Consider the following 12,914-nt stretch of genomic DNA (forward strand, 5'->3'; position numbering starts at 1 on the left):
TTGATGTTGACTATGGGTTGTGGATCCAAAATGGTCACCAACGTGCCGACCCCCTCAGCAATTTCATCATACACTGTGGCTTCAAAGCTTCAAAGGAGGCGACTGATTGACTTCTGACCCCAGAGAGTAAGTATGTTCTCTGGGTTGGGGATGATCCAAAATGGTTGCCAGTGTGTGTTTCAACCCGCTGAGCAGTTTCATCATACTCGGTGGCTTCAAAACATCAAAGGAGGCGACTGACTGACTTCTGACCCCAGAGAGTTTGATCCTGTGATGTGTGACGGCTCGTGTGGAGTGTGTCACTGCCGCTGGGACAGCAGCTAAAGCTATTGCATAATCAAAGGGGACATGTGAGTGACTTGAGAGTTAGAGTTGCTGGGTTTGCTTTTTTCGTGCCGTTATTAGGAGAGGAGAGAATTAGTGACAATGTGGTCGCAATCAGGGGTTGAACATTTTGGAAAGGCCAACAATAATGTCAGAGTCAATGAATGGGACTGTATCTGATCTGAGCACGTATTTGTATGATAATTCTACGTTGTCCCTGTACTAATTTCAACTAAAGAAGATTCTGAGCTGAAAATAAACACGACCATTAACATTGCACTAGAAGAGGTACCATTGGTCTCCGTAGCCTTACCACCTAAGCACTATTAACAAGTGACTGGATGAATTATTTAGTGTTTTGAGCTGCGTGTCTCCATTATCCCCAGGAAAGGACACACAGACAGACAGAGGGACAAAGTAGACATCATGACATACGGGTCTTGTGCGCTGAGTCCTCCACAAACAGAGAGGAGATGTCCTCATCCACCCCGGCGTCGTTTTTGGCGATGCAACTGTACGCCCCTGTGTCCTCGAAGTGGACGTTGCTGATGTGCACCTCGCTTCCGTTAGCTGGTTGACAAACAATAACACGAGTGCGTGTGCACGCGCACGCACACACACACACACACACACACACACACACACACACACACACACACACACACACACACACACACACACACAGACAGGCACACACACACACACACACAGACAGACAGGCACACACACAGACAGACAGGCACACATACACACACACAGACAGGCACACACACACAGACACACAGACAGACAGACAGACAGGCACACAGACAGACAGACAGACAGACAGACAGACAGACAGACAGACAGACAGACAGACAGACAGACAGGCACACACGCAGACACGCACACACATTGTCAGTAAGTGTGACACAGACAGATAAAATACAGTTTGCAGTTCCTCTCTCAGCGACGCTTGGCAATTTTGATCAAAGTCACCCCTACATAACGGAGTCTAATAGGATATGAGTTGGGATAGTGAGGGGTCTTAACTGAATTGGAAGAAGTAAAAATGGGAGACTTTGCAGAGTTGTCCCATGCAGTGGGAGTCATTGTGTATTGAGATGATCTAGTTGTCGCTAACGCTAGGGTGCCTGCACATCTGGGGAATGATTTAGGTGTGACACCCCTGAGACTGATTCAGGGGTTGAACACTGGATCTGTCATTCATGCAGAAGAAAGCACTAGGAAAATACATGAGGTATATCCAGTATACTAAACCAGGGTTTTGTTCAGTAGGTGGAAATAGTTTTGAAATGGAGTGAAACAGAGAGGTAATAGCTGTCCAATAATTACACAGATCTTCCATTTTGGTTGCAAAACATTTCGCTTCAGTGTGCCCTACTGAACACTACCCAGATGTATGCCAGCATTGCTAGATCTGATATCCCATTTCCCCACCGAGACTAGATGGTACCGACCTTGCAGGGTGAGCTGCTTAGAAAGCTTGGTAGCGATGTCCATGCCATTCTTCAGCCATGCCAGTTGTGGGTTGGGGATGCCCTCAGCATGGCACCGGAGACTGGCCGTCACCCCTGGCTCCCGGGCCTGGCTTTCTGGGTAGACCCGGATGACGGGAGGAACTGCATTGTGGGAAGAAGGAAGAGAATAAAAGAGAGGAGAAGATGAATGCAGGCCCACACACTCCATTGAAAGTGAAAGGGCCGGAGCGAGGCAGCCTTATTGGATGAGAAATTTTCTTTTAGAGTGTCTGCCAAGTCCATTTAACTTCTCACTCTGCATTAACATACTATCAGTAGGATCAAGTGCATTTCCAGCATACACTGAATGCCATTAAAAACATTGGTGTGCTCAGCGAGAACCGCGTAAACCAAACAAATCTAGATCAATAAGAGAGAGAACCTCGGTGGGGCTGGCCATTGATTTTCTGCAACATTTTGTCAGGCAAGGTTCATCACTAGTTAACACAGCCACAAAGTCATAAACCCTGTCTGTTTCTACAATGTATCTTCTGATTTTAAATCTAACCTTAACCCTAACCCTACACCTAACCCTAACCTTAATCACACTGCTAACCTTATGCCTTATCATAACCTGATTTTTTTTTGTTTTCATGAATTTTTACAACTTAGCCACTTTGTGGCTGTGTTATCTAGTCAAAACCTCAGGCAAGGGGATGGAGGGGAAAGAGCTGAAAGAAGTAACAGATTTCTATAAAACCTGTTTGATACAAATGTGTTTGATAGAAATGCCAGTAATACCATTAAAACTAGAATTCCAAAAGAGCAGTAACACCAAGGCTATAGAGGTGAGTGCTACCCTGGCAGGCTGGCATTGGAAAGAGAAGAGGAGGAGGGCCACTGGCTGCAGAGACTATTTCCTGTTGGCTTGATTGGGGAGAGGAAGCCTTTGGCCAGCCAGGTGAGTGTGAGACTACAGAGTGGTTTGGTGCCATGGCCATCTGCTTCCCAGTAGCATTCTGGTTCCTAGAACCTGGTACGTTCAACCTGCCTCGGCTTGAAGGAATGCCATCCATGAATGCCAAATATGCCAACCGGAATGCAAACCAGAACACCAACCGGAAAGAGCCATGGCAGGTGTAAGGTAAAGGTAGTCAGCTGACAGAGCAAACTAACATTGAAGGTGTAGTTTAAAATATTGTTTGACTCTATATATCAAGCATCATAAAAAGTTACTTTTGTATGTGTATGCTATGCAAGCGAGTATGTAATTTGTTCAAGTATCAGAGGTGACTTGGAATTTTATTGAACGGGGACCTGGGTTCAATTCCCACCGGTTAAACTGATAGCATGTCATTAGGAGACAATTTTGGAGGTCATGCTGTCTTTAGACAGTGAAGGCCTTTAAACTGCACTGTTCCACTCCCAATTGATATTCTACAGTCAGCACACCTTGTATAAAAGGCCCTAAGGTCTTATTAAAATATAAGACCTTAAAATATGTATTTCTCTAATAATTTCTTATGTTTCATGAAAGTAAAACATTTCACAAATGTTTCTCTTTGGTGCTCCTACCCTCCCTCCTAAAATGCCTCAATCTTTCCGCTGTGCATGCATTCGTAAACACACTTCTTGTTCCTGTTCGAATCACCATTTCCTTTAGCTCCAGACAGGCACGAAATGAAAGGAAATATAGTCAGTGAGGTTTTTACACTCAAAACTAGATTCCGACAGGATTGGAGCCGTGTTGTAGCCTGATGTCTTTCTAGGAGAGACAAGAGACATAGTGATAGGAGGATGAGACACAGCAGGGTTGACAGATCCATCAAAAAACTCCCCAGCCGTCAATCACTCAGCAATTCTCCCCTCAGCACTGGTTGGTGGCAAAGAAAGTGTTTGTGTCACACACACATAGGGACACACACATTCACGCATCACAAACAGACACATACACACACACATCTCCCACAAACACACACACACACACACACACACACACACACACACACACACACACAGCCCTTCAGGGGGACAGCCTCGTCGAGTCCTCTATCCTCTCTATGTGTTGCATCTCAAGCATCACCACCAAGGCAATCCCCTTTGTAGGTGTCCTCGAAGTGTTCTGACCCCCACCATGGAGAAAGTTTTTTCTTGGCCCAGACTCATCTCTGAGAAGTGATTACACTTTCAGCAGGCCTGTTCTCACAGCTAGCTCTGGGCCACCCATGGAGGGTTCCAAACACCAGAGAGAGGGAACTAGGCACGGATGCCCCACAGCACTAGAGCCAATGGTGACCACGACTGTGAAAGCCGACTTTATGAAATCGAGGGATTCTTTGTGAATATGTATACAAGTAAGACCATGAACATCCTGGGCATCCCGGGCACAAGAGTAATGTTCATGTGGCTTATTTCACTAATTGGCACCGCAATTGGTCAGTGCTGCTTGATTAACTTGTCTGTAAATCATGTGATACTAATACATATAATAACATATAGAAAGCCTGTAGAGGGAAGATTCTGTTGAGTCATCTGGCTGTAAGCAGTTGTTTTGCATTACTCAAGCCATTATGGATCATAAGAATTTGACCATAATTAAATGCATTGCTTACAGCTAAAGTTTTCACACGTCATATTCTTCTTCCCTATTATATATTATATATGCATTTCTATATTATATACAGCAGTGGTTATCAAAGGATGTATTACCAGAGAAAGGGACGTTGTGATGCATAATTGAGTGAAAGCCCATCAGTGAACACTGATGGCTGTTCGCACAGAAAACGCACTTGTGTCAACATATTTTTTCCCCCCATCCATTTACGAAGTAAATTGCCAGGCAGCATTTCCCTGGGCCAGCCTATTTTTTTTTTAACCAATTAAAGTGAGACATTATCATTAACTATACTGTGAGTGATATGTGCTTTAAGGTGATCGTTAATGGAACTGTCTGTTTGCAACTGAAGGTCGAACGATTGTCGTTGTGTCACAACTTCGCCATATTTTCCTGCGTGCCTAAACTCATGTCTCTAATATGAAAATGGCATCGACAAGACATGGCCTTTCCAATTACAAAGAAACTCAATTCAAACCTACAGTAGCACTTGACAGCAAGGTGTATTTGATTGGCTAAATCTGACTGACTGATAATCCTGAAAGATAGGAAAGCGGTTTGATCACTCTGACAGATTTATCCATCAAAACAACACTCAACAATCTAATGTTGCGTTCCCAGTTCCAAAAAAACCTTGACAGCTCTGTAAGCATTTCATTTCAGCTCGCCTGTCTCTGTACGGATGGTGGCCTGTCAGAGTAGCTGGGTGCACCCTCAGGTGGGATTTAGCGACATTTGGCAGTGAAAATAATTTTGGGTTTGACTCAGTAGCGACAGGAAGTGTGAGAGCGACCATTCTGTTCCCGCCGAGTGGCAGTGGCTGCTTACCGTTCACCTGGAGCGTGTGCGTCTGCGAGAGCTGCTCGTACCCGTCGGCATGGCAGCTGTAGTTCCCCATATGGGTGGTGGTCACCTTGGTGACGTACAATGAGCCATCATCTCCAAAATCCTGCAGAAGAAGAAAGAGGAATACCACAATGACTGTGTAGGTCAAAAACTCATGGGTTCAAAATGTAATTCACACCATTATGAATGATATTGGGTGCTCGGATCTGAAAATGAAAATGTTATGTGAATGTATGCAATGTGCTTAGGCAATATGGCTGTGGGGGTTGCAGCAGAGAAAATTGATGTGTTATTGGAACTTTTGTAAAGCAGCAAAAGAACTTGGACAAAGAGGACGTGATCAATAAAGGCACACCGTGACACACATTTCCATCTGTTTCAGTCAAAGACAAGCATTTGTTTGCTTGTCAAGAATTATCTTCCAATTATTGTTTTTTTAAATCAGGTGAAAAACTTGCTTTGTCTTTGGTTTGGGCTGAAATTCACCAATAGTAGTTTTAAAACAGAGGCAGGTTAAAACAAGTCTGTCAGTAATTACATTGAAGTGCCATTTTGAGTAATCACTGAAATGAGCAAGATGTGAGGATGTCCCATTTTGTGAACAGGCATGCACCACAAATACAACAGTTTCACTATATTCTCCAGTATAAAAGCACAGGCAACTTTATCTGTGCGGTTACCAAGGTCACAAAGAGCAACTGAAACCAATTTAATGAATGTTGTGTCATGATCAAGCTGGGGCTGAACACAAATAGGCGCTGAGTAAGAAGAACATTTCTAATAAAAATAAATACAAAAATAATGCAGACGTTACACTGAAAGATGCCCAAAAGTTAATGAATCCATACATCAAGTAGTGCAACCATCTAAAAATAACTAAAATTTACTTCCTCATTAGAAGCCTACCAACGTTCACACTTTCCGAGATTATTTTATATTTCTCCATTCAGTTCGTTGATTCAAATCTATTCATTCTAATTTGATCAGGCAGCTTTCACAGCTGAAATCTCAGACAGACCTGAAGAAAGATAGCAAATCTGTTAAGTCTCCTGAGTGGCGCAGTGGTCTAAGGCACTGCATCGCAGTGCTAGCTTTGCCACTAGAGATCCTGGTTCGAATCCAGGCTCTGTCGTAGCCGGCCTTGACCGCCACCCTTTGCCTTGATGACAGCTTTGCACACTCTTTGCATCCAAATTGTTTGCATAGTCAACTTACACACAGCTCTGACACACACACTTATGCCACCAGGGGTCTTTTCACAGTCCCCAAATCCAGAACAAATTCAAGAAAGCGTACAGTATTATATAGAGCCATTATTTAATGGAACTCCCTTCCATCTCATATTGCTCAAATTAACAGAAAACCTGGTTTAAAAAAAACAGATAAAGCAACAACTCACGGCACAATGCCTCTCCCCTATTTGACCTAGATATTTTGTGTGTATTGATATGTAGGCTATGTGTGCCATTTTTTTATGTATGTAGTGCTGTATTTGAGCTGTTCTTGTTTATTAATGTTCTGTATTATGTTATGTTTCATGTTCTGTATGGACCCCAGGCAGAGTAGCTGCTGCTTTCACAACAGCTAATGGGGATCCTAATAAAATACCAAATACCTATCCGCCACAGAGTGATGTCAGAATTCATTAGCTTTGTGGGCTTTTAATTGTGGATAACATAGTACACAATTCTGTGATGATTTCAGTTCTGATAAAACCTACCTGTGTCGGAATCTGCTGGGGAGAAAGAACACAATGAAAATATTTGGATGTTAGTTAAAACACAACATCGAAACAGGCAAAAGCACTTCTCAAATGTCGCCTGAGGCAATTTTTCTACAATGTAACACTCTACATCGTACAGCTTAATTGATTCATACATTTTTTGTATCAAACAATGGATATTAAGGATGTACAGAGGACAGAGTTACACAAGTCTTATAGATCAAATCAAATCAAATTTTATTTGTCACACACGTGTTTAGCAGATGTTATTGCGGGTGTAGCGAAATGCTTGTGTTTCTAGCTCCGACAGTGCAGTAATATCTAACAAGTAACATCTAACAATTTCACAGCATATACCCAATACACACAAATCTAACTAAGGAATGGTATTAACAATATATACATACAGTTGAAGTCGGAAGTTTACATACACCTTAGCCAAATACATTTAAACAGTTTTTCACAATTCCTGACATTTAATCCTAGTAAAAATTCCCTCTCTTAGGTCAGTTAGGATCACCACTTTATTTTAAGAATGAGAAATGTCAGAATAATAGTAGAGAGAATGATTTATTTCAGCTTTTTATTTCTTTCATCACATTCCCAGTGGGTCAGAATTAGTATTTGGTAGCATTGCCTTTAAGTTGTTTAACTTGGGTCAAACGTTTCGGGTAGAATTCCACAAGCTTCCCACAATAAGTTGTGTGAATTTTGGACCATTCCTCCTGACAGAGCTGGTGTAACTGAGTCAGGTTTGTAGGCCTCCTTGCTCGCACACGCTTTTTCAGTTCTGCCCACACATTTTCTATAGGATTGAGGTCAGGGCTTTGTGATGGCCACTCTAATACATTTACATTTTAGTCATTTAGCAGACGCTCTTATCCAGAGCGACTTACAGTTAGTGAGTGCATACATTTTCATACTGTCAATACCTTGACATTGTTGTCCTTAAGCCATTTTGCCACAACTTTGGAAGTATGCTTGGTGTCATTGTCCATTTGGAAGACCCATTTGTGACCAAGCTTTAACTTCCTGACTGATGTCTTGAGATGTTGTTTCAATATATCCACATAATTTTCCTTCCTCATGATGCCATCTATTTTGTGAAGTGCACCAGTCCCTCCTGCAGCAAAGCACCCCCACAGCATGATGCTGCCACACCCATGCTTCACGGTTGGGATGGTGTTCTTCGGCTTACAAGCTACCCCCCTTTTCCTCCAAACATAACGGTGTTCATTATGGCCAAACAGTTATATTTTTGTTTCATCAGACCAGAGGACATTTCACCAAAAAGTACAATCTTTGTCCCCATGTGCAGTTGCAAAACGTAGTCTGGCTTTTTTATGGTGGTTTTGGAGCAGTGGCTTCTTCCTTGTTTAGCGGCCTTTCAGATTATGTCAATATAGGACTCGTTTTACTGTGAATATAGATACTTTTGTACCTGTTTCCTCCAGCATCTTCACAAGGTCCTTTGCTGTTGTTCTTGGATTGAGTTGCACTTTTCACACCAAAGTACGTTCATCTCTAGGAGACAGAACGCGTCTCCTTCCTGAGCGGTATGGCAGCTGTGTGGTCCCATGGTGTTTATACTTGCGTACTATTGTTTGTACAGATGAACGTGGTACCTTCAGGCATTTGGAAATTGCTCCCAAGGATGAACCAGACTTGTGGAGGTGTATAATCTTTTTTCTGAGGTCTTGGTTGATTTCTTTGGATTTTCCCATGATTTTCCCAGCAAAGAGGCACTGAGTTTGAAGGTAGGCCTTGAAATACATCCACAGGTGCACCTCCAATTGAAACAAATGATGTCAATTAGCCTATCTGAAGCTTCTAAAGCCATGACATCATTTTCTGGAATTGTCCAAGCTGTTTAAAGGCACAGTCAACTTAGTGTATGAAAACTTCTGACCCACTGGAATTGTGATACAGTGAATTATAAGTGAAATAATCTGTCTGTAAACAATTTTTGGAAAAATTACTTGTGTCATGCACAAAGTAGATGTCCTAACCGACTTGCCAAAACTTTAGTTTGTTAAAAATAAATTTGTGGAGTGGTTGTAAAATGAGTTTTAATGACTCCAACCTAAGTTTATGTAAACTTCCGACTTCAACTGTATATGGACGAGCAATGACAGAGTGGCATGGACTAAGATACAGTTGAATATTATAGAAAACAGTATATACATATGAGATGAGTAATGCAAGATATGTAAACATTATTAAAGTGACTAGTGTTCCATTTGTTAAAGTGGCCAGTGATTTCTATAGGTAGCAGCAGCCTCTAATGTGCTAGTGATGGCTATTTAACAGACTGATGGCCTTGAGATAGAAGCTGTTTTCCAGTCTCTCGGTCCCAGCTTTGATGCACCTGTACTGACCTCGCCTTCAGGGTGACCAGGCAGTGGCTCGGGTGGTTGATGTCCTTGATTATCTTTTTGGCCTTCCTGTGACATTGGGTGCTGTAGGTGTCCTGGAGGGCGGGTAGTTTGACCCCGGTAATGCGTTGGGCAGACCGCACAACCCTTTGGAGAGCCCTGCGGTTGCGGGCGGTGCAGTTGCCGTACCAGGCGGTGACACAGCCCGACAGGATGCTCTGAATTGTACATCTGTAAAAGTTTGTGGGTTTAAGGTGCCAAACCAAATTTATTTAGCCTCCTGAGGTTGAAGAGGCTCTGTTCCACCTTCTTCACCACACTGTCTGCGTGGGTGGACCATTTCAGTTTGTCAGTGATGTGTACGCCAAGGAACTTGAAGCTTTCCACCTTCTCCACTTCGGTCCCGTCGATGTGGATAGGGGGGTGCACCCTCTGCTGTTTCCTGAAGTCCACGATCATCTCCTTTGTTTTGTTGAGTGAGAGGTTATTTTCCTGGCACCACACTCCCAGAGCCCTCACCTCCTCCCTGTAGGCTCCCTGTAGCTCAACATATACATGCAGTGTGCCTATAGAGATTAAGGCCTAGATTCAATCAGATCAAGCGTTAACAGGTAATAGGAGACACCCGCATAGCGGATGTTTTGGCGGTGTCGGAGGTGGAACTGCATTGGAGCCGTCAAATCGGTGAGCAGCTGTTCTTGCGATCATTGTGACTAAGCCGCAGCCGCAGCCGCCCCACTCAGAACGAGAAAGTGTTGGCTATATAGAAATAATGACACTCAAATTAAAAATTATAAAAAATAAATCATTAGGATTTCTATCAGCCTAATCGAGGTGCAGATTACATCTCACACTCTAGTGTTCAAACTTGTAAACAAGGTTGCATGGGATTGACTCCGTGGCAATGTCCGCCAATGGCAATATCCGCTTTAGGTATAATTCCGGGAGCCACTTGTGGATTGGTCAGCTCTAATGCAGTTCCACCTCCAACACCATCAAAATGAGCGCTATGCGGATGTTGGCTGAAGCAGATCTGATTGAATAGAGCCCTAAAATGCTAGCTGCTTTACCCCACTCAGTACACTAGGCCCCTGAACACTGGGAGATAAACTGCAATACCCATGAACCCTTGATCAGGGTGAACCAGGACTCTCAAGATAAGGAAGGACAGCGCCGAGACACACTGTCTCCTCTCTCCTTTATTACAATTCCACATGAATTCCTTAAACCTCTACGCTGGATGGGCCGAGTAGGCAGTCTAGACACCGCACCAGACTCAATGTAGATACTTTCCCAGGCATTCCACACATCTCTGTATTCTTTATCAGGGCCTCTCCTGTTTGAAGTATCCTAATATCAGCTAACAGCTAAAGATGATGAGGCAATGCCCAGCAACTGTCATATTCATGGAATTAGAGTAAACTGCTTTGTCAAAATGAAGATTGGCTCTGTTGAACTCCATAATAAGAGCATCATTCTGTTGACAGATTATTTTTTAATAACACCCATTCTTAATGGGAAGGGGCCTGTTAGATTAGTATAAACCCTACAAATCCATTCACCGAGATACAACTCTAATTAGTGTTGGCAGTTCAGGCCTTGGAATATTAACAGGCACAATTATACAGACACTTTGGTGAAATTGGGTAAATGGTGTTCATAGAGGGGTTGGAGGACACCAGGTGCAGATATATCCACTTGCTTCGCTATGAGAAACTTTGTTGGCACTTAGCCACAAAACTGTAGGGTAAGCCGGTTTTGGGGTTTTGCTGACGTACCATTAGTATTTTCCTTGGTATTTTGCGTTGTCTACTTAGAGCTAAAAAGCTTGGTCCACACACACATTTATGTTTAGGTAGAAAATGACTGTCTGACTGACTAGACTTAGCGACAATCTCTTGAGTGTCTGGTTGTTCTCATAGCTGGTGGGATGTTCATGACAGTACGCCATCTGCGGTAATAATAATCTGCACTGAGCCCAAGGTCATGGACAAGGGTATTGTTAGACGACAGCAGGAAATCAAATCTGATGCCAACAAACACAGGGATCAAAGTTAAGCTCACACTGAGGAAGCCGTGGACAGAAATACAGTTAACCTGAATGGCAATGAAACTGATGCCAACATAACAGGATAAAGGCATAATACTGTACATACATACATACACACATACTGTACATACATACACACTGTACATACATACATACAGTACATACATAAGCATATACAGTGCATTCTGAAAGTATTCAGACCCCTTGGACTTTTTCCACATTTTCTGACGTTATAGCCTTATTCTAAAATTGATTAAATCGTTTTTTTTCTTCATCAATCTACACACAATACCCCATAATGACAAAGCAAAAAACTTAAATATCACATTTACATAAGTATTCAGACCATTTACTCAGTACTTTGTTGAAGCACCTTCAGAAGCAATTACAGCCTCGAGTCTTCTTGGGTATGACGCTACAAGCTTGGCACACCTGTATATTGGGAGTTTCTCCCATTCGTCTCTGCAGATCCTCTCAAGCTTTGTGAGGTTGGATGGGGAGTGTCGCTGCACAGCTATTTTCAGGTCTCTCCAGAGATGTTCGATTGGGTTCAAGTCCGGGCTCTGGCTGGGCCACTCAAGGACACTCAGAGACTTGTCCCAAAGCCACTCTTGCGTTGTCTTGGCTGTGTGTTTAGGGTCGTTGTCCTGTTGGAAGGTGAACCTTCACCCCAGTCTGAGGTCCTGAGCGCTCTGGAGCAGGTTTTCATCAAGGATCTCCCATCTCCACAGAGGAACTCTGGAGCTCTGTCAGAGTGACCATCGGGTTCTTGGTCACCTCACTGACCAAGGCCCTTCTCCCCCGATTGCTCAGTTTGGCCGGGCGGCCAGCTCTAGGAAAAGCCTTGGTGGTTCTAAACTTCTTCCATTTAAGAATGATGGAGGCCACTGTGTTCTTGGGGACCTTCAATGCTGCAGAAATGTTTTGGTACCCTTCCCCAGATCTGTGCCTTAACACAATCCTGTCTTGGAGCTCTACGGACAATTCCTTCAACCTCATGGCTTGGTTTTGGCTCTGACATGCACCGTCAACTGTGGGACCTTATATAGACAGGTGTGTGCCTTTCCAAATCATGTCCAATCAATTGAATTTACCACAGGTGGACTCCAATCAAGTTGTAGAAACATCTCAAGGATGAGCAATGGAAAAATTATGCACCTGAGCTCAATTTCGAGTCTCGTAGCATTTTTTGCAAACATTTCAAAAAATCTGTTTTCACTTTGTTATTACGGGGTATTATGTGTAAATTAAGGAGGAAAACAATTAATTTAATCCATTTTTGAATAAGACTGTAACGTAACAAAATCTGGAAAGAGGGAAGAGGTCTGAATACTTTCCGAATGCACTGTATTGTGGATGTAGCACACTTCTCATTAAGAGTGAACCTCACACTACTTCTGTACATACAGGATGCACCTGAGCGCAATTTCAAGTCTCATAGCAAAGGGTCTGAATATTTATGTAAATAATGTATTTCTATTTTTTACATATTACATTTCTAAAAACCTGCTTTGGCATTGTC

At 43.0% G+C, this 12,914-nt stretch overlaps 1 protein-coding gene across 7 annotated transcripts in view; it reads right to left on the reverse strand.

Annotated features, from left to right (window-relative positions):
- LOC121541334 (follistatin-related protein 5) overlaps positions 1 to 12,914 on the reverse strand; it is a 209,654-nt gene that overhangs the window by 26,744 nt on the left and 169,996 nt on the right. For 4 of the 7 annotated variants that reach the window (XM_041850349.2, XM_041850327.2, XM_041850316.2 and 1 more), the window contains exons 8-11: positions 6,965 to 6,976; positions 5,227 to 5,347; positions 1,785 to 1,946; positions 760 to 894 (exon numbers count right to left, since the gene is read on the reverse strand). In XM_041850349.2, the coding sequence (XP_041706283.1) occupies positions 760 to 894; positions 1,785 to 1,946; positions 5,227 to 5,347; positions 6,965 to 6,976 (430 nt within the window). The remainder of the gene's footprint in view (positions 1 to 759; positions 895 to 1,784; positions 1,947 to 5,226; positions 5,348 to 6,964; positions 6,977 to 12,914) is intronic. The other 3 variants (XM_041850342.2, XM_041850357.2, XM_041850335.2) reach the window with 1 other exon arrangement.

The sequence above is a fragment of the Coregonus clupeaformis genome, chromosome 3, assembly GCF_020615455.1.
Source record: "Coregonus clupeaformis isolate EN_2021a chromosome 3, ASM2061545v1, whole genome shotgun sequence".
Taxonomy (NCBI): Eukaryota; Metazoa; Chordata; class Actinopteri; order Salmoniformes; family Salmonidae; genus Coregonus; species Coregonus clupeaformis.